The 27,315-nt window shown below is 40.2% G+C and overlaps 1 protein-coding gene across 2 annotated transcripts in view; it reads left to right on the forward strand.

Moving 5' to 3' along the window:
* Positions 1-251: 251 nt before the first annotated feature.
* Positions 252-27,315, forward strand: part of Sms (spermine synthase) — a 185,143-nt gene continuing 158,079 nt past the window's right edge. The window contains exons 1-2 of one of the 2 annotated variants that reach the window (XM_067134867.2): positions 252-334; positions 629-734. In XM_067134867.2, the coding sequence (XP_066990968.2) occupies positions 674-734 (61 nt within the window). In that variant the 5' untranslated portion in view covers positions 252-334; positions 629-673. Of the gene's footprint in view, positions 335-485; positions 554-628; positions 735-27,315 lie in introns of those variants that run through there. The other variant, XM_067134868.2, reaches the window with a different exon arrangement.

Consider the following 27,315-nt stretch of genomic DNA (forward strand, 5'->3'; position numbering starts at 1 on the left):
TCATCGTTCCAAGCGCCTGAACTAGTAACTACGCCGTGTTCGCTCGTTTACATGTTTGACTGGGCGATGGGAAGGCGTATTAGTGCAGTCCAACGAGCTAGAAAGAGTCCTCTTTCTAGCTCGTTGGTGCAGTCATAGTAGAGGGCGATGGTAACGTCTACAGCCGTTGCCTACGCCACAGCAAAGAGTATAGCTCAAAGAGCTCAGAGAGGATTTTGATGTTCGTTCTCCTTGTTCAGAGGCTCGAAAGTTTGCTGGGCTTCGCCGCACTGTGCGGGTTATTGTCATAGGTCGTGTCCTGAAATAGATCGATAGTACTAATACTAGTAATTTGGTAAGAGGATCGTTTTAATGCCCAATATCATACGTCAGTTTATATAGTACTGTACAAATTTTAGTAAATTGAGACTTTTAATTGTGCATAATTTGTAAGCGGTTATGTTACGCACTTCCCGGCATGTTAACCTTAAATATAATTTTTGATTGAATTATTTCGAAACATTAAGATTATTTTCTTTGTTACGGAATATTAGGTTGGCGAGACCAGTATTAGGTACTGCACCTTTGTACTCGTTTTTTGCATTCTTGCAAAAGTTCTGGTCAATTAAATTTGTATTTTATTTTTTAGGTGCGGGTTTAACCTAGAGCGTTCACTGTGATATACGGTTTTACCATGGCTATCAACACCATTCTTCTAGACTTCTCCGTCATCCCCTCAAATATATCAAATTCAGGTATGGACAGGAATATATTGGTTCTTCCGACCTACACTTATGGTAATAGTGTGGAATTATGTTCACGTTACCTTCATTTCCTCACTGGAGGTAGCCCCTCTGTTTTCTCTTATCAAGATCATATATTCTCTTGTTATATGGAATTGCAGTACATGCAAGATTGCTGGATATGCCTCGGTACGATTGAGGCTTATATAATAATAAAAAAGAAATATACTAATATGAATATAGTGTGGCTATTATAGGCGAATGCAGCCCTTGTAGGATAGACCTTCTAATCAGGATGGCCCATAAGGTGTTCTGTGGGATTGGCTGTATCTGAAGTTTATGGGAAACTGCTTGTTATTGTGATAGGATGGTGTTTTGGGTGTTAAGTGAGTTCAGGAATGTTGGGAAAAGCACAAACACAGTGTACCTCATGACTGTAAAGAATGTGGTGCATGACGTGTTCTTGGCAGGGCCAGAGACATGCCAACCGTTCCCAGGAATATAATTTTTTTATTCTTAATGTAAATCGATAAAGTTTTCCATATCACTGGTGCCACGTAACACTCAGCAGTCTTGACAACTTATGCATTCTTAGTGACAAGACCATTGAACTGGATTGGTTAGACCATTGGCCTGGGGGCAAGTAAAGGTGGTCTGGGGGCATAAGCCCCCAGGTCAGAAGCTGCAGAGTGGCCCTTATGCCTCTAGTATCCCGCGTGACACCTCTATTGGTCTGGATAGGTTAGGGTAGGTTAGTGACAAAACAGTTGGTCTGGATAGGTTAGGGTAGGCTAGTGACAAAACCATTGGTCTGGATATGTTAGACAAAAATTACAAGAAGTGACAGCAGCGCATTCTATGCAACACAGTGTTCAGCACTTCAATTAATCAACACTGACTTACCTTAACGTGGGGGATACAGCGTGCTCGCTGCGAGAAGGTATTCGTGGATTCGTTCTCCGCGAGGGAAGGAGTATTTGAATAGATGTTCGGATAAGTAGTCAAGGAAATGCTCCTTTTTCCGTTCAGATACAGGTAGGGATTCCCTAATGTTTCTCCACTTCCTTTCAATAGTGTTTGTGTGCACGAGTTCTTCCCCCCGTGAGACGTTCTTCATTCAATGTGTGGACGTGTTCGCTGTTCTCGGTGTCCACATATTCCACTGAATGGTTAACTTTCAAGTGGATAAATCCCTCGTTCTGGAGGCAGTTGTAGGCCCTCCAGCAGTCATAGATTATAGTAGTTCCGGGCAAAATGTAGTCTTTAATTATGGCGAGTAGCGTAGCACTGTCCCGAGATTCCGCGTTCACAACAAAAATTTTCTTATTGTTTTCATGTTCAACCCCACCAAAAACCCACTGACTTTCCACACGACGGCCGCGGGTATATTATCTGCGCACTTTTTAGCGATAGATTTACACCCTAGTGCTGAATCGGTAGACTTCGATTATCTTCGAGATTCGTATTGGCAACCTTTGAAAGACAAACTAAGAGTCGCTTATGATTGCTGTGCGACATCTGGTGTACACTTTACGTACTCGTACTGTTGTTTACACAGCAAAGCCAAACTAGAATTCATGCTAGGAACAAGTTTCTCATCGAGAAATGTTATATAGTATTATATATTGTGTGTGTGACACAGTTGTTGGCGTAAGATAATAAAGGTTTAGAAAATTCATATCAGTTGATCATATTATCGATTCAATTCCGATTTCATTTCATTTTTCATTTAGCAGTATTACCGGAACCGGCAGTGCTCCCTCCTTACTCCTCAACGCAGTACAAAAATCTATCACTAAAAAGTGCGTGTACAATACTTTGGTTTGCCAAACTTGGCCTCGTCTATCTCGACAATTACGCCTACCCCTCCAAGTCGTGTAGAATGTCGAATGGCCCAATCTTCACACACTTCCCTACAGTATGAGGACCAATCAGACACTGTTTCCAAATTCACTTTGAGCTCGGACTCAATTAATGGGTAGTGGAACCTATTTCCCAGTAGTCAGTAAGCTACGAAGGATATAACTTTCTGTGTAGAAAAGGTACCCGTCTTCGCCGACTGTTTGAACCTAGTTAAATTGAAATAATAAATATGGTAGTTCAACCTATTCATGAATACTGTGATACTTTTCAATATGGAACAATGAAATTTTTATCTTTAAATGTTTGAACCTACACGTGCGTTTCTAACACAAGAAAAAATACCGGCTTCCCGATACATTTACTTCTCGATCCCTACCACAGACTCCTCAGGGAATAGCTCTCTTTATTATGCAGTGACTTGCTATAAAATCCGTGAATTTCACTTCGTCACAACACAAGGTTATGATGTGGATAGAACGCTCACATCCAGCACATGCCATGACACTTGTAAAGTGGCGGTTTTCTTATTTTTGGCGAGTCGCCATTTTCTTATTTTTTCAAACTTTGAAATTGGTGGCGAACTTCTCTGCCAGAGACATTAGGAAGCTTGTCTGGCGAATAGGAACACATCGCGAACATTGGCCGGCCAATAGGAACACAACACATGGTCGCAATCACCTGATTTACACAGCCTCGGTTTTAATTCTTCTATATAGGTAAGAATACTTTTTGGGGCAGGATGGTGGATTTCTGGCAAGCATAAAGGTATTGTTTCACATGATTTTTATCATCCGTAAGTCTGCACACCGGGTACAGAAGCGGCACCCTGAAATTTATATAATGTTGCATCACTCCCCGAATTCAACACAGGTGGTTAACAACTATGGCACGATGAAACTTACTAAACCAATTGAGAAAAATCACCCATAGAGACATACGTAGTCTAATCCCTTATGGCTTGTGGCATCTATGTATGTCTACCCCTTAGTCCAGTTTCCTGATACAGGGTCAGGGATGAGGGAAATTATATGACATGTTTTTATGGCCAGGTGCCTTTTCTGTCACCAGCTGCAGTTGAGGAGCTAACGAAGATGAAATGATTGATGGTAAATGAAACGGGTAAGGAGGTGGGAGAAATCGGGTGTAAGGAGGTGGAAGATATCTTGTGTGGCCTATGTATCCTGAAAATAATACAAGGGTCTGTTATGTAAAAAATTAAGTTTCCAGAAAGGAATCATAATTTAATTCCTGCGATTGTATCATCATCATCATCTTCTGTGTCCCACTCCAGTCGCCCGGGTGTGGTGTGGTTAACAAGCCTCCTCCACTCCTTTCTGTTCTTCCACTTTTCCTGCTCCATTACTAACGCCACATCCAATTCTCTTCTTGCTACCCGTTCCTTTCCCATTCTTTTTACATGTCCGAAACATCTCAGTCTTGCTTTCTGTAAGTTCTGTACTAACGGTTCTATATTTAGCTTTTCTCTGATTTTATTATTTTAAATTCTATCTCTTCTTGTCTTTTTAACCAATGTTCTTTAAATTTTCATTTCTACTGCTTGGATGTTACTATCTTGTCTCTGTTACCAGCATTGCAAATGTTAAAAATGTTTAAGTTTTGCAGGCCTTTTCAGTCATGAAATTACAAGCGTTTCACTCCAGCCGCTGGTGGTTAGTGCACCGATGAGACACCACAGGACAGAGGACAATGCCGTGATGGTGCACTGGGAGAAGTATGTACCTCCAGTGGTATAAATACGTGCCTGTGGCTTTTAAGTTTCCAGAAGGAAACTATAAATTAACTTCAACGATTGCATTAGGTAGATACTTTCTCGAGTGCACTGTATTGTCCTGCATAGGAGGCTTGCAGTGGTGTCTCGACTGCGCACTATCCACCTTTGATGGTGTGGCAATCCAACTGATGAACCCACTGCTACACTGGGGCGAAACTCGGTTAATTTTATGATTGAAAAGGCCTAAAGAGCTTAAATGTTTTTAACTTTAAAGCTTTTTAGTCTGTCAAAACACTAAATATAACACTATGACATGCCTGTCAACAAATGTACACTACCTGAGTCGAAACTGAAAAGTATGACTTTCTTCCAAAAAAATTTGTCAGCCAGTCCAGGAAATTACAAAGCCCAAGAAACTCAAATCAATAAAAATAAAAAACATGAATATTGGCAAATCAATTGCATTTAATAAGAAATGTCTAGAATTGAAGCTCATTCTCAAATGCATACCAATAAAAAGCAAACCCACAACAACAACAACAACAACAATGGCTACAATATCAACATCTCAATCACAGAAAGAAAAAAAAAAAATTAAATTTACATATATAAACAAATTTTATGCATCAGTTTAAACCTAAGCAACTTTTGGCACCCTACTCAATGGACATCGTACACTTATCTATTACATGATTGCATAAAATATGAAGGAATAAAAAAACAACACATCACTAACAACAGAATCGGTGACCTAAGCAAAATCAAACTAAACCTAAAAGACAGTAACCACGACAAACTAACTTTCATTCTAAAATAATTGACAGATCGAACAGAAGTTTTTCAAATTAGAACATGAATGTTCTAGAATATGGTTTCAAATTCCACTGCTATGATTGTCATACCAAAAACACAGTTACAGTCACCACTGATCTGCATTCAGGGCAGTTGCCCAGGTGGCAGATTCCCTATCTGCTTTTACTTAGTCTTTTCGTAAATAATCGTGAAGAATTTGGAAATTTAATGATTATCTCCCGTGGTAAGTTATTCCAATCCCTAACTCCTCCTCTTGTAAATGAATATTTGCCCCAATTTGTCCTTGAATTCTAACTTTATCTTCATATTGTGATCTTTCCTACTTTTAAAGACACCACTCAAACTTATTCGTCTACTAATGTCATTTCACACCATCTCTCCACTGACAGCTCGGATCATACCACTTATGATGCTGTGCTATTTACCAACTGATGAGCCCAGCTTAGCACACTGGGGCGAAATGCTGGCAACTAGGAATGAGTTAGCTGGAATTTTTATTTATATTGTCCAATAATGGACCAACATATTGACATACCACTTAGTCGAGCAGCTCTTCTTCTTTCTCTCAATTCTTCCCAACCCAAACATTGCAACATTTTTGTAACGCTACTCTTTTGTTGGAAATCATTCAGAATAAATAGAACTGCTTTTCTTTGCATTTTTTTCCAGTTCTTGAATCAAGTAATCCTGGTGAGGGTCCCATACACTGGAACTATACTCTATTTGCGGTCTTACCAGAGACTTATATGCCCTCTCCTTTACATCCTTACTACAGCCCCTAAATGCCCTCATAACCATGTGCTGTGATCTGTACCCTTTATTTACAATCCCATTTATGTGATTACCTCAATGAAGATATTTCCTTATATTAACACCTGGGTACGTACAGTGATCCCCATTAGGAACTGGCCTCTCTAGGCACAATTTACAATTGAAATTACCTTTACTTAGGGGTATCTATTACCCAAACTACTGGTCCTTCACGGAAAGAAGAACAGGTTAAATTAATGGCCCGAACACAAAATGAATGAAGGCGTACGCTTGCACTCCTAGAACATTACGTATAAAACCCTAATGAGGCTCGTGGCCGATGATGCAGAGGCTAATCCCAAGTTATTGGGGTGACGCGAATGAAGGTTAATGCATTACCGGAAAGAAAAAAAAAAAACATTACAAAGTCGTAGTCACCTCAAACCAAGTTGAAGAGGAACTTGAGAGGGTAACGCACTCTCTATCCCCGAATTGCAGTTAAAGACTTTATGAAATTTTACATTAGCCGAAAGGGAATTTACATTTTAGAAAACATGTTACATAGTTAGAAATTAGGACCTTCCCCTTATGTAAGTCTACGGAGGTAGCTACAGAAAAATAAGTCTGGTGGTCATTACCTTGGCTGCTGGTCTGCCTGGCGAAGAATGAGCACACACACCCTCTCAGAAATACGGGTATCAAGAGACCACATAGCCGAAAAGGCTGCAGCTTATATACACGAGGGGACGGTTCTAGAGGGTTCTGGACTAATCCGGATACCCGCTCTCGATTTTATTGGCAGAATCAAAAGTTACACCCAAAAAACCAACAAGAAGCCTGTGATAGGCTGAAAAATAATTACAGAAAATTCCTATTGGCCAGATTCTAAACTTGTGGAATGAGAAAGACGTGTTGCAAACCTTGAAATATATAAAAAGATAAATGAACGTTAATTTATTTGAGAAAACCATTGAACACAAAATTTCTTTCAATAACAAATTCTTTTACCTTGCACCAGAGTGCATGACCTCAGTTTTTGTAATGGCATCTATGGAGAAATGTCCAAACTTTTTGATGTACACCAAAACAAACAAAATAAATCCAATCAGTTTAGGAAACTTAGAGATGACAAACTTCTCAATTATTCAGTAGTGACATCTGATTAATGTCCCAACTTCATGCTGTAGCAGTTTCACATTTTGTTGGATGGATAGAGTTCATTAAGGCGCTTCTTTTGAGTGTGCGTAGTTGAGGTGTACCTCCCGGTACAGACTTCTCCCCTAAAAGGTCCTTCCATGGGGTGACACAGAAGAAAAAAAAATTCATTGAAAATTTTTAAGGTGATAAGTATTTTTCCGTAAGTCATCATCATCTTCCTTCCAAGTATTGGGCCATGTGTCCCATTACGGTCTTGCATTTTTCTTTTTGCAAGACTTGAAAGCAATGAAATGTCCTTCCAACGGGTTGCTAGCCTGAAGGAAGTAAGACCATTGGTGGGGCTGCCACCTCTCAGCTAAGTCCATTTGTAGAAAATTTGGAAAACTAGATTTGAAGTCTTCTTGTGATTGTAGAAGTTAATTATATGCTGATTAAATTTGACGGCAAGACCTGCTGCCGCTGCCGTTACCCAGGTGAGGTCGCCCGGACCCCTCAAGTACCCTGAGATACACCTCCCCCACTACTATGAGAGGGGTAGTCGTGGTGATGGTTGCCGCAGATTAGATGTACATGATCAGTCCCCAGATTAGTTGGTGGTAGGGTTACCGCACCTCAGCCCTTGCCAGAAGGATGGAGCTCCAGCGCGCTGTCCACCGGGAGTCTTCACTAGAGTGGAGTGGGCCCATACCCCACTCCGGTATCGCTCGCTAGATGTTGCGCCACGGCCGGCGACGGCTGAGGGGGGGTACTGAAACAATAATATCTGGGCGACAGAGATGTTTGCTTGAGCATGCGAGTACAATTTTATTTGTTGGAGGCAGAGAGGCGAGCGGCGTTGATGGATAGAGTGTGTTAGCAATGCGAGGATTGAGGAGACAGGGCTTGGTGATGCCCACTAGGGAATTGACAACAGGAATGATCAGAGGGGAAGATCGTACATTTCAGGTAATATACAAATATCCATCCAAAGCGGGGCAGAAGGCCTCTAATTTAACTTAATTTTAAAATCTAATCCCCTGCTTCAAAAAAAAAATAAAATAAAAATCCACCTTCGATTCCTGCCAAATTTTAATGGCTGATGTAAACAATCAACTTACACAGGTTTCACAGGCTCTAAATATCCTCTCCATGGCTGGGTTACTGACCAATAATGTAACCGGCGTTAGGAAATCGAGAATGAAGCACGGCCCATGGAATCTGGAGGCAAGCTTGCCCGCAGGAACAAAATTTTTAACCATGACTTGATCTCTGACTTTTTAAATTGGTGAGCCTCCATCCACGATCATATCTTTCCCTAAACTTTTCATGGGAAGCTTGAAGATTGACTTTAGCCTTCTTCCATAGATCTCTAATATTATCAGGATCTGTTGTCTCTGGTAAGATATCAAGTAACCAAAGATTAGAGAGCGGCGTGTTAGGAACAAATTTCAACATGAGAGATGCTGGGGTGAACTTATGGGACTCATGAACCGCCGAATTTAGTGCAAAAGACAACCCATGCAGGGAAGTGTCCCACCTGGAATGATCTTCATGATGAAATGCAATTAAAGCAGATCTAAGATTACGATTGACCCGCTCAGCCAGAGATGGTTGAGGGTAATAAGCTGAAGTTGTTACATGTGATATAGACAGGTCAAAACAGAATTTACGGAATGAGTTGGATGTGAATGCCTTAGCATTGTCAGAAACTATATATTGACAGGGGCCAAAAGAAGCAAATATGGTATTCAAACAAGAAATAGTAGACTGAGCGGTTGCCAGCTTAGTCTGAAATAACCAGGAAAATCTAGTGAAACCATCTACACACACCAGAATAAATTTATTAGCGTTCCCCTTTGATTGTGGGAAAGGTCCGACGTAGTCTATATATAGATGTTCCATGGGGCGAGACGCTTGATGAGATGACGATAGACCTGGCTTAGTGGACCAGGCGGGCTTACAAAGCAAGCAAGATTTACAAGCTTTTACCATTTCTCTAATTTCACTGTCCATACCTTTCCAAATAAACATCTCTCGGATCTTTTCCCGAGTTTTGAAGATGTCTAAGTGTCCCCCTAATGGGGTCTCATGTTAGTACTTGAAAATCATAGGCACAAGCACAGCTGGAACTACTACTTTCATCCTTTGATCATGCCTTGACAGGCAACACAAAACCCCGTTTCTCAACACATAAGGGAGGACATGTTCCCCAGACGAAAGGGTTTCCATAATAGGAGCCAGCACAGGATCTTCATGTTGATATATTTCAATATCCCGAAACAACATAGGGGCATCAGTTAGAATGGCATTAATGCTCAAAGGTGTGGGCGTGGGAAGAGAAGAACTATCTTCCCGTTCAGTGGTCTCCACTTCATGAGAAAACATGCGGCTTAGTCCATCCGCAACTACATTTTCAGATCCTCGAATATGCCTCACGTCAAATTGGAAAGCTGAAATCCTGATGGCCCAGCGGGCTATATGACCATTACGATGAGGCGTAGCTAATACCCAACTTAAGGCTTGGTTGTCTGTTTCCAAGTCGAATTTTATATGTTCCAGATAGAGGCGGAACTTCTCTACAGCAAACAAAACGGCCAAACCCTCAAGTTCATAGATGGAATATTTGGCCTCTTGAGCCGATAATGTCCTAGAAGCACAGGCAATGGGTCGCCTTCCGAGTTCCGTTTTCTGAAGGACAGCAGCAACCACCGATGACGAGGCGTCAGTTTGGACAATGAATTTCTTTGAAAAATCTAGCATTGCTAATACAGGGGTGTTACAAAGAGCTAATTTCAGATCTTCGAAAGCCGCTTGTTGAGGTGGCACCCATTCAAATTTGACGCCTTTCCTATGGAGTAAGTTCAAGGGCGCCGCTCTGTTAGCAAAGTTAGGAATAAATTTCCTGAAGAAATTCACCATGCCTATAAATCTGGCAATACCTTTGATGTCCTTAGGAGGTTTGAAATCACGGATAGCCTGTGTTCTAGAATGATCAATGGAAACACTATCGGGTGACACAATATGTCCTAAGAACAACATAGAAGGCTTAGCAAAAGCTACCTTGGATAACTTCACAGTCAACTCAGCCTTACGAAGGCGATTGAGCACTTCCTTTAGATGATCTAAGTGTTCTTCAAAGGTCTCAGAAAATACGACGACATCATCAAGATAGTGATACAAGTATTCAAATTTGATGTTTGAGAAGACCCTATCTAGCAGTCTAGTAAGAACAGCTGCCCCCGTGGGGAGCACGAAGGGCATGCGGTTGTACTCAAACAAGTTCCAATCCAAGCTGTTAGATGTTTTGATTCTTCAGCCAGAGGGATCTGGTTGTATGCCTGGTTAAGATCCAGGATGGTAAAGAACTTGGCTTTCTGAAACCATGAAAAACAAGAATGAAGATCAGGAAGGGGCACAGGTTGTAACACCACCTTACGATTTAAAGCCCTATAATCAATCACAGGCCTGAAGCCACCTTGTGGTTTCGGCACAAGAAAAATGGGCGACTTAGAAGGTCGAATTATTCCTTCAACATTTGTTCTGATGATCTCCTTAAGAGCCTTCATTTTAGGTGGGGACAGTCTATAAGGCGGAAATCTAACTGGAATCGAATCCGTAACCTCAGTCTTGTATTCGATAAGGTCAGTAACACCAAGAGTATCAGTAAATATGTCAGGAAAGGACTGACACAATTTACGAATACATTCAGCCTACTCCTCAGGTAGATGTCTTAAGATCTAACAGTATCTCATCCTGGGTAGGCGAAACAGATGTACATGACACAGAAATACACTTCAAAAGAGGAATCTTACAAGTATTAGCAAATTTGAAGGTGCACGACTTACTCTGAATATCGAGCACCAGACCAGTAGAAGATATGAAATCAGCCCCTAATATTACAGGGCAAGACAAGTGTTTAGCAACAAACAATTTTATTCTCCAGGTAAATTTGGAAATACAAATTTTAGCAAGGATGAAAACTAAAATTTCTAATGGAGAAGAGTTAGCCGAAATGCATTGGACAGAAGATGAACAATAGTCAGGAAACTTACAAACAGTTTTTAATTTAGAATACCATTCCGCCGAAATTACAGAATACACACTCCCCGAGTCTAATAGAGCAGTGACAGGTTCACAGTTCACTTCAATATTAAGGAATGGCACAAACGCAGGGGTCTCTGCCGCAATTCTGAGGCATGTTCTGGGGCCTTCAAACGATAAATTAGAAGAACCTTTACCCTTACCAGAGCTTTCAGTGGGTGCAACAGAGGCTGAGCCTCGGGAAGTAGAACATGCCGACTCAGCCGATGACACTAGTCGCTTTCTATTATCGGAATTCACAGACGTTGCACCAGAAGTTGAGCAGGAAGGGGTGCTATTGACATTATTGCAATTCATGGCGAGGTGAGTAAACGAGCCTCATTTGAAACAGCCTTGAGATGACCCTGCTCCATTCTGTGTCCCATTTGATTTTATCAATGGGCATTTATTGCGCAGATGCTCTGTCGACCCACTAGTATAACATTTACGGGTGTTGAAAGTTCGGAGAGGTGGAGGCCGAGAGCTATTAGAAGACGGAGGGGGCTCCTTAGCGATTCGTAAGGTGTTGGCATACCTTACTCCTTCAGCTGAAACAGCCATAGCCTCTAACTCTGAAAACGTTTGAGGATGAGATGCGAAACATACGTAAGACCTATAAGGAGGAGAGATGCCTTCAACAGTAGTTTGCACTAATTGATCTTTGGAAAAATGCAGAGCGAACACCCGGGTATAAAACTTGATATCTTGGATGAAGTCCGCAAGATTTTCATCCAGACGTTGTACCCTAAAATAGAACTTTTGGATCAGTGATGACATTGCTCTAGCCGGAATGAAATTCGCAAGGAGGTGGGCATGGAAGTCTTCTATGGATGATCTATCAGCTATGGCCTTAACCATTTTGTCCGAGAGGACGCTACGGAATATGGGTACATGATTTGTAGTATCTAAGAATGCGATAGGCAGAACACTAATGCATGGTCTTGAAATTCTACCAAAAACCTTAGAAAATAGATTGCTTCATTAGATGAGTTCACTGAAAATTTAGAAATTCACTTAAGCAACATAGCAATTGGATAAGGCAAACTACTGAAACTGGGTGACATAATAGGTGACGACATAGAAGGTTGAGAGGTGTCTAACACAGCATTATTCAAAAAGAAAGGTGGAATGTCTCGGATGACCAGACTCAGTTTCCAATGGGTCCGAAGTTTGTTGAGTTGCCACAGATTTCCTCCTCTCAATAGATTTACTAGGATCTTCCTTAGTTGCCAAGATCATCGAAGGGACTTGGTCGGTTTTGGGAGCAGTTGCCTCAGTCAACAATTGACTAACTCTATTTGACATTTCCGACAGATGTTCGACCAAATTGCTAGCCTCCTTAGCATTATCCTCTTTCAACTTTAGAAACAATAAGTCCCCAGCCCTGTTTTAAAAATGAAGCAGTCTAGCCTCTTAAGTTGATTAGCAGACGGATCGCTTACCTTAAAAAAAAAAACTCACTACAGATGCTAACTCAGTGGTATTGTCCGTGATAGTGGATAGAGCCTCATCAGTATCTTTTTCCCCAAGAATTGGGACACAAATAGGCAGTTCTAATGACTCCTTAAGTTTGGCAATATCTGCCACAACCGTGCCTCCAGATTGGACCTTGCTGATGAGTAACTCATAAATCAATTCCTCGTTGCGCAAGTACCCCGGAGCGAGGACTTTGCAAGGACCAGACGTGTTGACAGAAAGTTAATAATTCCAGCAACCGAGAAAATTCTTAGAGTTCGAAACAGATCATACACTTAGCCATCAATAGGGCTTAATCTAGACCCATTCAAACACGCTCTGCTACCACTTGTTCTGGTGTATCTGTGGAACGCAGAGGTAAAAGAAGGTGCTGGTTAGAATGGGTCTATCTACAATATCGAAAATTGAATTAAAACTTTAAAAAAAGGTTATATTTCTTTTCAAAAAACAGACTTAACAACCTTTCACTTAGTGAAATAATGACAAATTTGGGGATTAAAATAGAGAACCCCAGAATAGGGAATTTAACAATTTCGGGCTTCAGGCCCCAGATTTACAAGTTTGGTTTTTTTTTTTTTGCTTTACGTCGCACCGACGCAGATATGTCTTTCGGCGACGATGGGATAGGAAAGGCCAAGGAATTGGAAGGAAGCGGCCGTGGCCTTAATTAAGGTACAGCCCCGGCATTTGCCTGGTGTGAAAATGGGACACCACGGAAAACCATCTTCAGGGCTGCCGACAGTGGGGCTCGAACCCACTATCTCCCGATTACTGAATACTGGTCGCGCTTAAGCGACTGCAGCTATCGAGCTCGGTTTTACAAGTTTTGAGCTACAAGATCCAGTTTACAAAATTGGCAAAATCTCAATGTTTAGACAAGGACAGGAATATCCCAATTTAAGAGCACTTTGCTCCAAGGATTACAAGTACGGCCTGCCAAAGGCACCCCTCAATATTACAGTAAACTTAGGAAAGAGCTTACATGCTCTCCAACATTAACAGATTTCTTACAGCCTACTCAAGGCAACATTACATAAAAAATCTTACAATTTCTGGCTCTTCTAGGCACAATTTACAATTGAAATTACTTTTACACAGGGGTATCTATTACCCAAATTACTGGGCCTTCGCGGAAAGAAGAACAGGTTAAATTAATGGCCTGAACACAAAATTAATGAAGGCGTACACTTGCAGTCCTAGAACATTACATATAAAACCCTAATTGGGCTCTCGCCTGATGATGCAGAGGCTAATCCCAAGCTACTGGGGTGACTCGAATGAAGGTTAATTTAATGCGTTATAGGAAAGAAAAAAAACCAGTTACGAAGTCGTAGTCACCTCAAACCAAGTTGAAGGAGAACTTGAGAGGGTAACACACTCTCTATCCTTGAATTGTAGTTAAAGACTTTATGAAATTTTACATTAGCCAAAAGGGAATTTACATTTTAGAAAACAGGTTACATAGTTAGAAATTAGGACCTTCCCCTCATGTAAGTCTGCGGAGGTAGCTACAGAAAAATAAGTCTGGTGGTCATTACCTTGGCTGCTGGTCTGCCTGGCGAAGAATGAGCACACACTCACTCTCAGAAATACGGCGATCAAGAAACCAGGTAGCCGGAAAGGCCGCAGCTTATACACACGAGGGGACGGTTCTAGAGGGTTCTGGGCTAAACCGGATACTCCCTCTCGATTTTATTGGCAGAATTAAAAGTTATATCCAAAAAACCAACAAGAAGCCTGTGATAGGCTGAAAAATAATTACAGAAAATTCCTATTGGCTAGATTCAAAACTGACGGAATGAGAAAGACGTGTTGCAAACCTTGAAATATATAAAAAGATAAATGAACGTTAATTTACTTAAGAAAACCCATAAACACAAAATTTCTTTCAATAACAAATTCTTTTACCTTGCACCAGAGTGCAAAACCTCAGTTTTGTAATGACATCTATGGAGAAGTGTCCAAACTTCTTGATGTACACCAAAACAAACAAAAAAAAATCCAATCAGTTTAGGAAACTTAGAAATGACAAACTTCTCAATTATTCAGTAGTGACATCTTCTAATTAATGTCCCAACTTCATGCCGTAGCAGTTTCACGTTTTGTTGGATAGATAGAGTTCATTAGGGCACTTCTTTTGAATGTGCGTAGTTGAGGTGTACCTCCGGGTACAGTAACAATGGATTTTCTTGCCAGATCAGGGTTGACTGTGCTTGATCACCCTCCATACCGTACTGATCTTGCCTCATGTGACTTTGCACTCTTCCCAGATGTGAAGGTGAAGCTGAAAGGGCAGCGTTTTGTATCCGACGAGGAGCTTCTGGCAGCATGGGATCAAGAGTGTGAAAATGTAACTGAAAAGTGGCAGAGTTGGTTTAGTGACTGTTTTCGACGTGTGGAGAAGTGTATCGAGTGTGGTGGAAATTATTTTGAAAAAGCGTTCACTGACATTGTAAAACTTTGTTAGCGCCCTTTGTATTACTACTACTTCTTTTCTTCATGGGGCCTCTAAATATTAGATCCTAATTAGCGTTGACCTGTAAGATCTTTTGCTACCATGTTTTTCCCTCATTCCGACCTAGATATACCTGCTCCCTTCACAAAGCTGCAGGTTTTTTTTATTGGGTCTTCATGGATTTTTTCTCTCTCTTCACCTGGTGGTCCTAGAGTGGAGAGTCTGATTCTTCCCAGCGCCTTAGATTCGAAAAGTATGAATTCAACTGATTCCTCTGCTTCATTGCATTTCCTACATGTGTTGTCTCTTATTACTCCAATTCTATGTAGGTGTTTTTTCAGATGGCAGTGTCCTGTCAACAGTTCTACTACCCATCTTATATTTTCTCTGCTGAGTTTCAACAGTTCTTTAATATGCTTCTTGTTTGGTCCTTTTATCAGTTCCTTTGCAAGCCTGCATACTGGGGTATTTTCCAGTTCTCCATTTGTTTCTTTTGTACCCATTTTCCTATGTAGTATCGGGCTTGTCCATAGGAAATCCCGCATACAGGTTCTGGGCCTACAAAATGTGTTTCTGCTCCTTTCCTGGCCAGTTTATCTGCCTTTTCATTTCCTTCTTTACCTGCATGCCCTGGTACCCATATTATTTTGTTAATGTTGTACTTTGAGAGCTGCAGAAGAAGTGAGTGGCAATATCAGATAATTCTGGATATTATCCGGACTGCCTCTAGTGCCTTAATAGCCGCTTGGCTGTCCGTAAAAATGAAAATGTTCTTATTCCTATAGTACATTTTCAGATTTTCTTCAAGACATGTTGTCATAGCTATCATTTCAGCTTGATAGACTGTAGTGTGTCTGCCCAGGCTTATCTGGATTGATCTCTCAAGTCTTCCCTCGTTGATCCCTCCTCCTGTGCCATCCACAGTCTTTGAGCCATCAGTCCACCACACTATATCTTCTTTTTCAGTATTCCATTTGTTGATATCCCAGTCTTCTTTTTTTATCACCTGGGTCTCAAACGGTTTTTCAAAGTTGTATTTTGGTATCATATGATCAGAAGGCATGTGTAGAACTTCCACTGTTATTACTCTGTTAATTTTACAGTGTCCTAGATTGGGTCTTAGTGCATTCCAGCACTCTGAAATTGCCAATCTATATGAACTCATTCTAGCCTATCCTTTTATGAAATTGCATAGTGATGGGAGGTCTAATAAAGTATTCAAGACTTCTGTCGGCATAGTTCTCATAGCCCCAGTTATGGCTATGCATGCCATTCTCTGTAGGCTATCCAATCTACTGCTGTCTTTTCCTTGACTTACTTTCTGCCACCAGATGATTGCAGCGTAGGCCATCAATGGTCTAATGATCATTGTGTATATCCACATTACCATTGATGGTCTTAGGCCCCTTGTCTTCCCAACGGCTCTTTTACATGCATGCAGCAAGTTCTTGGCCTGGGTTATGTTCTTTTCTATATGTGGATTCCAGGTTAGATTTTTATCTAACACTACACCTAGGTGCAGTGCCTGTTCTTCCATATATATATATAACTTGCCCAAAGAGCTTCAGTGATCTGTTTCCCTATAATTTTCTCCTTCTTGTGGACGGGACCATAGTTATCTTGTTCAGGTTGACTGATAGTTGTTCTTCCTGACACCAGTTCTCCACAAGTTTGAGTGATCTTTGCATGAGGTCCTGGATATCACTTATCACCTTATCTCGTACCACAATCACTAGGTCATCTGTGTATCCTTGTGTATAGAAACCCTGTTTGCTGAGCATAGCTATGATTTTGTTCACCGCGAGGTTCCACAGCAGAGGCGAAAGAACTCCTCCCTGATCACAGCCTCGAGTGGCCCTAACCGTCAGCGTTTGTTCAAACGGTTGCTTTTATCTTCCTTCCATCTAACACAGATTTAATCCATTTGACGGCGGTTTACTCACCTTGCTCTTTTCCAGTGCTTTGATCGTAGAGTCATAGATTGTATTGTTGAAGGCTCCTTCTATATCTAGAAATGCCACCAGTGCAATTTCTTTATATTCTAGGCTTTCCTATAGTTTACAAACCAACTGGTGGAATGCTTCTTCAGTGGATCTGCCAGGTCTATATGCAAACTGATTTTCATGAAATGTTGAGTTCAGTTGCACCGTTCTTCTGATATATTTATCCAGAATTTTCTCCATTGCTTTCAGCATGAAGGAGGTTAAACATAATGGTCTGTATGCTTTGGCTTGGGCATAGTTTGCCCTTCCAGGTTTAGGTATGAATACTGCTTTAGCTTCAGATCATGACTTCGGCACGTATCCTAAAGCTAGACTAGCTCTGAAGAGGTCCATGTAGCAATTGAGGCTTTCACGACTGGCGTTACAAATCATGTCAGCATTTTCCGGGCTTGTAGGCTGTGGTCCAGGAGTGAGGGAATGTCCCGACGTTTCACCGAAGACTGCGTTCAGCAAGCTGAGAGCTTCGCTGCTATCGAAGTCAGTCGGAACTACCTACTTCTACTGCTGCTACTACTACTACTACTACTCAGTCAACACTGAAGCTCTTTGGCCAAGAAATCTATATTGATGAACAAGTGTTACACTTAGGTGTAATATTAGACAAAAAGTTAACCTGGAATACACACGTAGAAAGAAACAACCCGAGCTAAGAACCTATTGTATGCATGCAAGAGGGCATTCAGGACAACATGGGGTCTAAAGCCGGCAGTGGTGATGTAGATATACACAATGGTCATTAGACCACTGATGACCTATGCAGCAGTCATTTGGTGGACCAAAGTAAGTCAAGGAAAAGTCAGTATCAAACTAAATAGCCTTCAGAGAATGGCATGTATAGCCATAACTGGGGCAATGAAAACTATGCCAACAGAAGCCTTGAATACTCTACTAGATCTCCCTCCATTAAGTAACTTTATAGAGGAACAGGCTAGATTCAGCTCATATAGATTTGAGTCAAATGTATGCTGGAAGGCTCAAAGGCCCAATCTTGGACACTATAAAATTAAGAGTAATAACAGGGGAAGTGTTACACATGCCAGCTGATCATATGATTCCAAAGTTTATCTTTGAGAAACCATTTGAGACCCAGATAACTAAAAACGAAGACTGGGACATTAACAGATGGAAAACTGGTAGGGAAGATATTGTGTGGTGGACAGATGGCTCAAGGACTGAGAAGGGACCAGGAGGAGGGATCAACGGGGAAAGACCCTGAGCCTAGGCAGTCACACTACAGACTTCTAAGCTGAATTCATAGTCATCATTACAAGCCTTGAGGAAAACCTGAAAATGAACTACAGAGATAAGAACATTTTCATATTTACAGATAGATGGCACTTGAAGCTGTCCGGGTTGGTGTCTGGACATTTGCGGTCAATGAGATAAACTTGTGCCCACTCACAGAAATTCCCCAATTGTCACAGGACATTTGCGGTCACTGCAGCAGGGGGGTGGGTCTCATTAGTTTAATCTTGGAATATCCCTGCTAACCTGATTGATCTCCTGCTTGCTCCTTGCAGATCAACATTTTTCTCTCGCAGGCATTGTTTAGAGACTGATACCTTAAGACTCAAACACAATTCTATATCTGAACTTTCTGGTGTAATTATTTACTGTTGTGTGATGTAATGGATTTGACAGTTGCTAATAAGGCAGATGGTTATATGCACACAAAGTATAGGGAAAGTCAACATGAAATCGTCACCTGGGTGTGTCTGAAGGAGAACAAGTCATGCCATGTTTTTGGTAACATACGATTCTGTAGATGATAAATAAATATATTCTATTCTGTTCTATTTTATTTCCTATCCGACCTCTCTTGGTCAAATCGTGTTCTCTTCCGACCCGCACCGTACATTGTTTGCCAAGCCCAGGCAGTCTTGCATTTTCATGTCCTTCGTGGCTTTTCCCTTCTTTTTCCCTAAAAAGAGTCGGGTCTATTTGACTTTTCTTCTGGTTATTTTTAAGGGAGGATGGTGGCACCGTTCTACTTTCTCACATAAACAGTAATCACCACCATCACAAAAAGGTCCCGTGCCAACCACGATGTAAAAATTCTCTCTCAGATATACAAGCTTGTATATTTTACATTTAAACTCTAATACAAGAAAAAGTGAATTTTTATATACAAACATCAGAGGCCAATTAAAAAAAATAAGTTTCCTACTTTTTTATCGTGGAATAATTAGATAGATAGATAATGCCTTTATTGGTGGCGAAGTTAGGGCTCAAGGCCCTCTCTTACACTTAACCACTAGATGAGTATACATATACATAACCTATAATTTCGAATACAAATAAAACAAATAATACTAATAGCAATAATAATAATAATAATGAAAGAATCCTTAATTTTAAAATACACAAAATAACGTACACTTAAATTATGTAACTGCAGTAATCCATTCATTCATCCCATTCATTCCTTCATTCACTCAACAATTATCCAGCAAGTCAGCGGGATCTACCCAGCAAATGCTCCCGGCAAGCCACTTTAAACTTGCGATGAGAAGGATTTTCTCTAATGTTCGCAGGTAGCGAATTCCATGACCTAGACACAGAGATTATGAAGGAGCGGTTGTACACAGCAGTATGGTTTATAGGTATGGCAAGAGAGGAACCAGATCTTGTATTGTGTTCATGATAGGACGAGAGGTAAGAAAAAGATGAAGACAGATAGTCGGGAGTATTAGTGGAAAGAACTTTGTGCAGAAGCGATAGCATGTGAAGTTCACGGCGCTGGTGCACTCGAAGCCATGACAGCTCCTTATAATAAGGTGATATATGAGCATCATATAGCAGATTAAAGATATATCTTATGCAGCTGTTCAGGCTCCGGTCCAGTTTCTTGTTACTGTCCCGGGTTATTCCAGTCAACACAGTGTCACAGTAGTCAAATATAGGTAGTATAAGAGAGCGAATTATTTGTACTTTAAGTCGAACAGAGAATATATTAGCGAACCATTTCAGGGGATATAAGCTTTTATGTACTTTATTGCATGTGCTTATCACCTGTTGAGTCCAGTTTAGAGTCTCAGTCATGATAATTCCTAAGTTGGTCACTGAAGTAGAGTAGGGTATGATTTTATTGTTTAAAATTATTGGGGGGATGTTCTGTTGCTTGAGGGAATAAAGGTTTTTACTGGTACCGATAATAATAACTTGAGTCTTATTTGGATTCATTAAAGGTAGGCCAGGGTAAAGGACACTGTTTTATTCCGCACCAGTCCTTCATTTTTAGAAAAACTTAATCCATTGTTAATTAATTGAAATGTATTTATTTATGGTATTCTAACGTCGCATTAACATATTTTTCAGAGGAAATGTGATGGGAAAGAATTAGAAATGCCGGACTCAGTGGTTCGCACGGTTGAGATGCTGGTCTTCTGGCTCCTACTTGGCAGGTTCGATCCTGCCAACCCACACTTCCAAGTTGTGAGCCCCCGGAGATCCATTTAGTCACCTCTTATGACAGGCAGGGGATACCGTGTATGTATTCTTCGTCTGTGCCCCCCATCCACAGGGGGTTAAAACCTCCAAACTCGAGTACATACAATAATTTTGTCGATAGTAAATTATATTACATACTATCCACTTCATTCCGTGGAAATTTTTTTACTTAACCCTCAAACGTTTTTGTGGCTGACCTGTTAAATATACGTTGTTGTGGGGTTGAAAATGATACCACATTAATTAATGGTTTATAACATGCTTTATATTATTTATATCATAACCATTCATAGATAATGTAGTAATATATGTACACCAGAATAATTTGTAATATTTTAAACAAAATTCTCATACAAGAAGTAACATTGAAAGTTATTAGAAAATGACTCTGTATGAAAATTAATCGATGGAACATGAATATTTTAAAAATATATTATGAATATGATAATTACCACCAAATTTTAAAGTGTTATATTAAGAGTAATGTTAAATAGTTGCAGTTACGTTATACATAATGAAATTTAAATTTAAATCACTTTTAGCTTGATTTCCCAAGTGTTCAATATTCATGACATCATCTCCACACTCTTTACACACTACAGAGCGACAAGTTTGGCAGACTGGGCGATCACATTTGACACAATAGAGGTTGGTCTTCTTCTCAGTAGAACGGGGACACAATGCACATCGTTTCGTCTTTAATCCTTGAGAAATTACTTGCTGTTTAGGACAAGGCTTTTTCAAAATCCTGGAGATTACCATACGGAGTTCCTTCGGTAGCCGGTTATTGATGAGTCTTTCGTTGAGATACATTTCAGAAAGCTGTGTAGCCAGTGTTTTTATGAAGTCAAATCAAGAAATAGGAGTGTACTTGTTGAATGATGTGTGTAGTATGTATGAATTTACTACAATTATGTTCAACATGGCATAGAAAATAGCAAGGGGCCATCTACGTGTTCATCTGCTTGTGCTGTACGTAACACACTTCTGGTGGAGAGAATCCACTCCACCTTTAGTACTGTTATAAAATGAAATTATTTCCTCCTTGCCGGTTTCAGGGTCGGTACTTCTTGAGTGATACATGCTGGAAACTAAGATGACAGCTTTACCCTTTTTTGGGACGTGCGAAATTAGAGTACGATCATTTGTAAATCCATACTCCGTTGAACCAACAATTCGTTTCCTTTGTGGCTGGAATTCGGGTGGTATTTCTTTTTTATTTCTCCGCAGCGTTCCCATGTATGTCAGGTTACGATTCCTCAACTCTGTAACCACTTCCATAGATCCAAAATAATTATCGGCTGTAATATTACGATTCGAGCCATTCAGTGGCTTTGCCAATCTCAATACTCACTGAGTTGGTTTGGTGAACTTCTTTTCTTCATTTGTCAAGCCAGCGCCATCACTGTCCTTCCCAGTATATAAGTAGGCGTTTAGAAGGTAATTTGTGCGGGCGTCAGATAGAATCATGATCTTCAGACCATATTTTTCTGGTTTGCTTGCCATGTACACCCTAAATTTACACCTACCATGGAAGCCAACAAGCATCTCATCTATACATGCATACGAGCGTATGTTGTAACAATTCTGGCTATTCTCCATCATCCTCTGAAATATCCATGATATTGGCGCAGCAGGATCTGTTTTCTTCCTTTCATCTTGGGTGGTACTATCATCAAATCTTAGACAATATATGAGAAGTGAGGTCCTCTGTTTCGATAATATGGCACGAAAAATATCCCTGCCAGTACCATCTGTGGCAAACATTGATTCCAAAGTTTCATGGTTAGATTTAAATATAGCACTGAAATATAGAAGCCCAAAAAAAGCCCTAAGCTCTGTGACATTGGTGTCCCTTAGTTCAGTTCTGTTTTGGGCAGAAAACTGAGTACGATAGGAATAAAGTTTCTCATTAGTGGGCTTGACTACTACTTCTAACATATCTGTGCTAAACAAACACTCCCATGCTTGTAACGAACTGCATGAATCCCCCAATGCATTTGCAGGCCCTTTGACAGTAGGAAGTTTGATGATCAGGTTGTGGGCAGGTGTTCTCACATTCCTAGTGGGTTCACTCGATGACCATTTGTATCTATTTTTACCAAAGAAATTAGCTGTTCCGCTATTGGGCTGGTTAATTGTATCACTATTAGCATCGTCAGAATCATAGTCTTGTTCTGAATCTGTATCATGTTCAGAATTATAATGTGGATCGTTTTCGTTTTCGCGATCACTTACATCATCTTGTTCTAACACACTGTTTACAAAATCAGGAAAATTAGGATCAAGCACAGGCATACGTCCACGAGATGTAGAAGCCATAATACCACTGAAAAGAAAAGAATAATATTAAACAATACTCAAAATTACACGAAGTGTCACGTGTGTAGACGTTGTTATCAAACGTAACATACAAACACTTACGCTGTCGTGGGGTCAATAATGGCACCACTTGATATTTCAACTTATGCACTGGGAAAACAAATCACACCACTACACATCCACTTCGGCTGCAAGTCAAGCTTGCACTGCTGATAAGGTACAAGGAATGTTGAAGGTCAGAGTAGCAGGCAGACGCAACGCCAGGGCTGTCCAGTTCTACTGGTATCGTAAAAGATCCCACAACAACGTTTGAGGGTTAATTCTTATCTTGAGTAAATTATAGGTTTTAAAATGCTGATAACCGGGTGAGTTGGCCGTGCGGTTAGGAGCGCACAGCTGTGAGCTCGCATTCGGGGGATAGCGGGTTCGAACCCCGCTGTTGGCAGTCCTGAAGATGGTTTTCCGTGATTTCCCATGTTCACACCAGGCAAATGCTGGGGCTGTACCTTAAGGTCACGGCCTCTTCCTTCCCATTCCTAGGCCTTTCCTGTCCCATTGTTGCCATGAGACCTATCTGTGCGGTGCGACGTAAAGCAAATAGCAAAATAAAATGCTGATTAGCATCCCACTTTATCCAGCCTTTGGCCTGGTATAATGATTGTATTAAAAATCATTTTGGCGTGTTTAAAATCAGTTGTAGGTTAGCGGTGATACCTGAGATTAAGCTAATGAGGCCCACCCCCTGCTGCAGTGACCGCAAATGTCCTGTGACAACTGGGCAATTTCTGTGAGTGGGCACAAGTTTATCTCAGTGATCGCAAATGTCCGTGACTGCAATTGTCTCCGACAACCGTCCGGGTTACATCCAAAATTGTTTGGTATTGTCATACACTTCTAAAACTCTCAGAGTACAATGTTGTTAAAAACATATGGGTACTTGGGCATGCAGGCATAGAAGGCAATGAAAAAGCAGATAAACTGGTAAGAAAAGGGTCAGAAACAGCTTTTGTGGGTCCAGAACCAGTAGGTGGGATCTCTTATAGACAAGCCCAACTCTACATAGGCAGATGGGTTCAAAAGAAACAAATGGAAAAGTGCTCCAGGGTGCTGGCTTGCAAGAGAACTAATAGAGTCCAAACAAGAAGCATACTAAGGAACTGCTGGAACTCAGCAGAGAAAATATAAGATGGTTAGTAGGACTGCTAACTGGACACTGCCATCTTAAAAAGCACCTACATACAATTGGAGTAATAAGAGTCAATGTACGTAGGAAATGCAATGATGCAGAAGAATCAGCTGAACACATACTCTTTGAATGTGAGCCGCTGGGAAGAATCAGAATCTCCACACTGGAATGACCTGGTGAAGAGAGAAAAAACATCCAAGAAGACCCAATAAGGAGGACCTGCAACTTTTTGAAGGGAGCAGGTATAACTAGGTGGGGATGAAGGAAAACACATGGTAGCAAAAGATCTTCAAGGTCGACGCTAAAAGGAACTTTTTAAAGAGACCTCATGAATAAAGGAAGAAGAATATTCCATGCTAATATTATTCTATGAAACCTTTTCACCCTGCCTTCCCACTATATTTTACCATTTCAGGTACAATTTAATCTATTACTGCTGCTTTATGACAATGGAGTTTATTTACAATCCTTTCCTCTTCCTCAAGCATAATTTTACCAACATCATTGTAATAATAATAATAACTTAAATGTTTCCACCTTTTCAATACAATATATTCACAAAATTACAAAATTATACGGTACTAGTTTCGACCCATCTAGGGGTCATCATCAGCCGTATTGGAGCAAAGATCATTTGTGGCGAAATCCTAAGACAATATTATTTTAAAGAATAACAAGTGAAATGAGATGTTATGGTAATAGTTAATAATACAAGGAATATACATAATAAGAGGTTTTTAACAAAGAATAAAGTATAAATGGGGTGTTGTAAAAGTTATAATCATGGAAATCAGTAAGTTCTTGTATTGAAATGAAATATGGCTTAGGAAGAGGGCTTAAGGTGGGGCTGAAGGGTGCGGGAGAAAGTGTAATTGTCTTGGAAAAGTACCTTTGATTAAATTTAGGATTGAGTTTAGGTTGGCTGCATTATTGTTTCTGAGGAAAGTGATAGATAGATCGAAGAGTATGTTGGGTTTCTCTGAGATTTCATTGAGATTGTGACTGGCATTAAAGTATTGGTCTAGGTGTATGTAGTAATTTTCCATTATGTTCAGTAAAGGGCCCTTGTTTGCTAATACGAGGATGTCCATGTCTTGTTCAATATTGGTGAAATTATGGTTATAATCTTGCATGTGTTGGCCGATGGCTGAAAACTTGTTGTATTTTATTGCGTTAGTGTGCTCGTGGTATCTGATAATGAAGTTTCTCCCGGTTTGCCCGATGTAGGTTTTTTTACAGGTGGTACATTTGATCCTATAAACTCCTGATTTTAAAAAACTGCTGGTCTTGTTGATGTGTGAAGTATTGTATAAAACATTCATGTTCTTATTGTTGGTTTTGAAGGCTATTTTAACGCCTTGTTTCTTAAAGATGTTGGTTAACTTGTAGATATCATTGTTGAACGTGAAGGTGGAAAATGTTAGAGGTTTGGTTATTTCTTTTTTGAGGGTAGTTTTTGGGCGATGTTTGTGTTTATTGATTATCCTTTCTATAAAATGATTGCTGAAGCCGTTGAATTTTGCGATTCCGCGGATTGTGTTGAGTTCGTTTTTTAGATCTTTATTGGACATAGGTATGCTGAAGGCTCGGTGAACTAGGCTGTTGTATGTGGCTCGTTTGTGGGACTGGGGATGCACTGAATCTTGGCGAATGGTGGAGGCTGTTTGAGTGGGTTTTCTGAAAATTTTATAACTGAAAGAATCTGAGTTTCTAGTGATGGTTAAATCTAGAAAGTTGATTTTTTGATTTGATTCGGATTCTAGTGTGAATTTGATATGAGGATCAATATTGTTGAGTCTTAAGAGGGTGGTGGGTGCGTTAATTGATTTCTCATTCATTATTACAAAGACATCGTCGACATATCTGGCCCAAAAGAGAATGTTTTCGAATTCGTTGTCAATTTTGGTGTATTCGAGGAAGTCCAGGTATATTTCTGCTAAGATACCTGAGGCCGGTGACCCCATTGCCAAACCATTTTGTTGATATATGACATTGTCAAAAGTGAAGAAGTTATTGTCGATGATAAGTTTTAATATTGTGATAAAGTCTTGTATCTCTAGTTTGCTTAAGTGGCTGTTTTTGTTTAAATTGTTTATAATTATCGGAATTAATTTTGATACTTGTATGCTTGGGTACATGTTTACAATATCGAAAGAGTGGTTGCAACCGGATCACTCCATCCACTCTTTCGATATTGTAAACATGTACCCAAGCATACAAGTATCAAAATTAATTCCGATAATTATAAACAATTTAAACAAAAACAGCCACTTAAGCAAACTAGAGATACAAGACTTTATCACAATATTAAAACTTATCATCGACAATAACTTCTTCACTTTTGACAATGTCATATATCAACAAAATGGTTTGGCAATGGGGTCACCGGCCTCAGGTATCTTAGCAGAAATATACCTGGACTTCCTCGAATACACCAAAATTGACAACGAATTCGAAAACATTCTCTTTTGGGCCAGATATGTCGACGATGTCTTTGTAATAATGAATGAGAAATCAATTAACGCACCCACCACCCTCTTAAGACTCAACAATATTGATCCTCATATCAAATTCACACTAGAATCCGAATCAAATCAAAAAATCAACTTTCTAGATTTAACCATCACTAGAAACTCAGATTCTTTCAGTTATAAAATTTTCAGAAAACCCACTCAAACAGCCTCCACCATTCGCCAAGATTCAGTGCACCCCCAGTCCCACAAACGAGCCACATACAACAGCCTAGTTCACCGAGCCTTCAGCATACCTATGTCCAATAAAGATCTAAAAAACGAACTCAACACAATCCGCAGAATCGCAAAATTCAACGGCTTCAGCAATCATTTTATAGAAAGGATAATCAATAAACACAAACATCGCCCAAAAACTACCCTCAAAAAAGAAATAACCAAACCTCTAACATTTTCCACCTTCACGTTCAACAATGATATCTACAAGTTAACCAACATCTTTAAGAAACAAGGCGTTAAAATAGCCTTCAAAACCAACAATAAGAACATGAATGTTTTATACAATACTTCACACATCAACAAGACCAGCAGTTTTTTAAAATCAGGAGTTTATAGGATCAAATGTACCACCTGTAAAAAAACCTACATCGGGCAAACCGGGAGAAACTTCATTATCAGATACCACGAGCACACTAACACAATAAAATACAACAAGTTTTCAGCCATCGGCCAACACATGCAAGATTATAACCATAATTTCACCAATATTGAACAAGACATGGACATCCTCGTATTAGCAAACAAGGGCCCTTTACTGAACATAATGGAAAATTACTACATACACCTAGACCAATA

The sequence above is a fragment of the Anabrus simplex genome, chromosome 1 (assembly GCF_040414725.1).
Source record: "Anabrus simplex isolate iqAnaSimp1 chromosome 1, ASM4041472v1, whole genome shotgun sequence".
In the NCBI taxonomy this organism is placed as follows: Eukaryota; Metazoa; Arthropoda; class Insecta; order Orthoptera; family Tettigoniidae; genus Anabrus; species Anabrus simplex.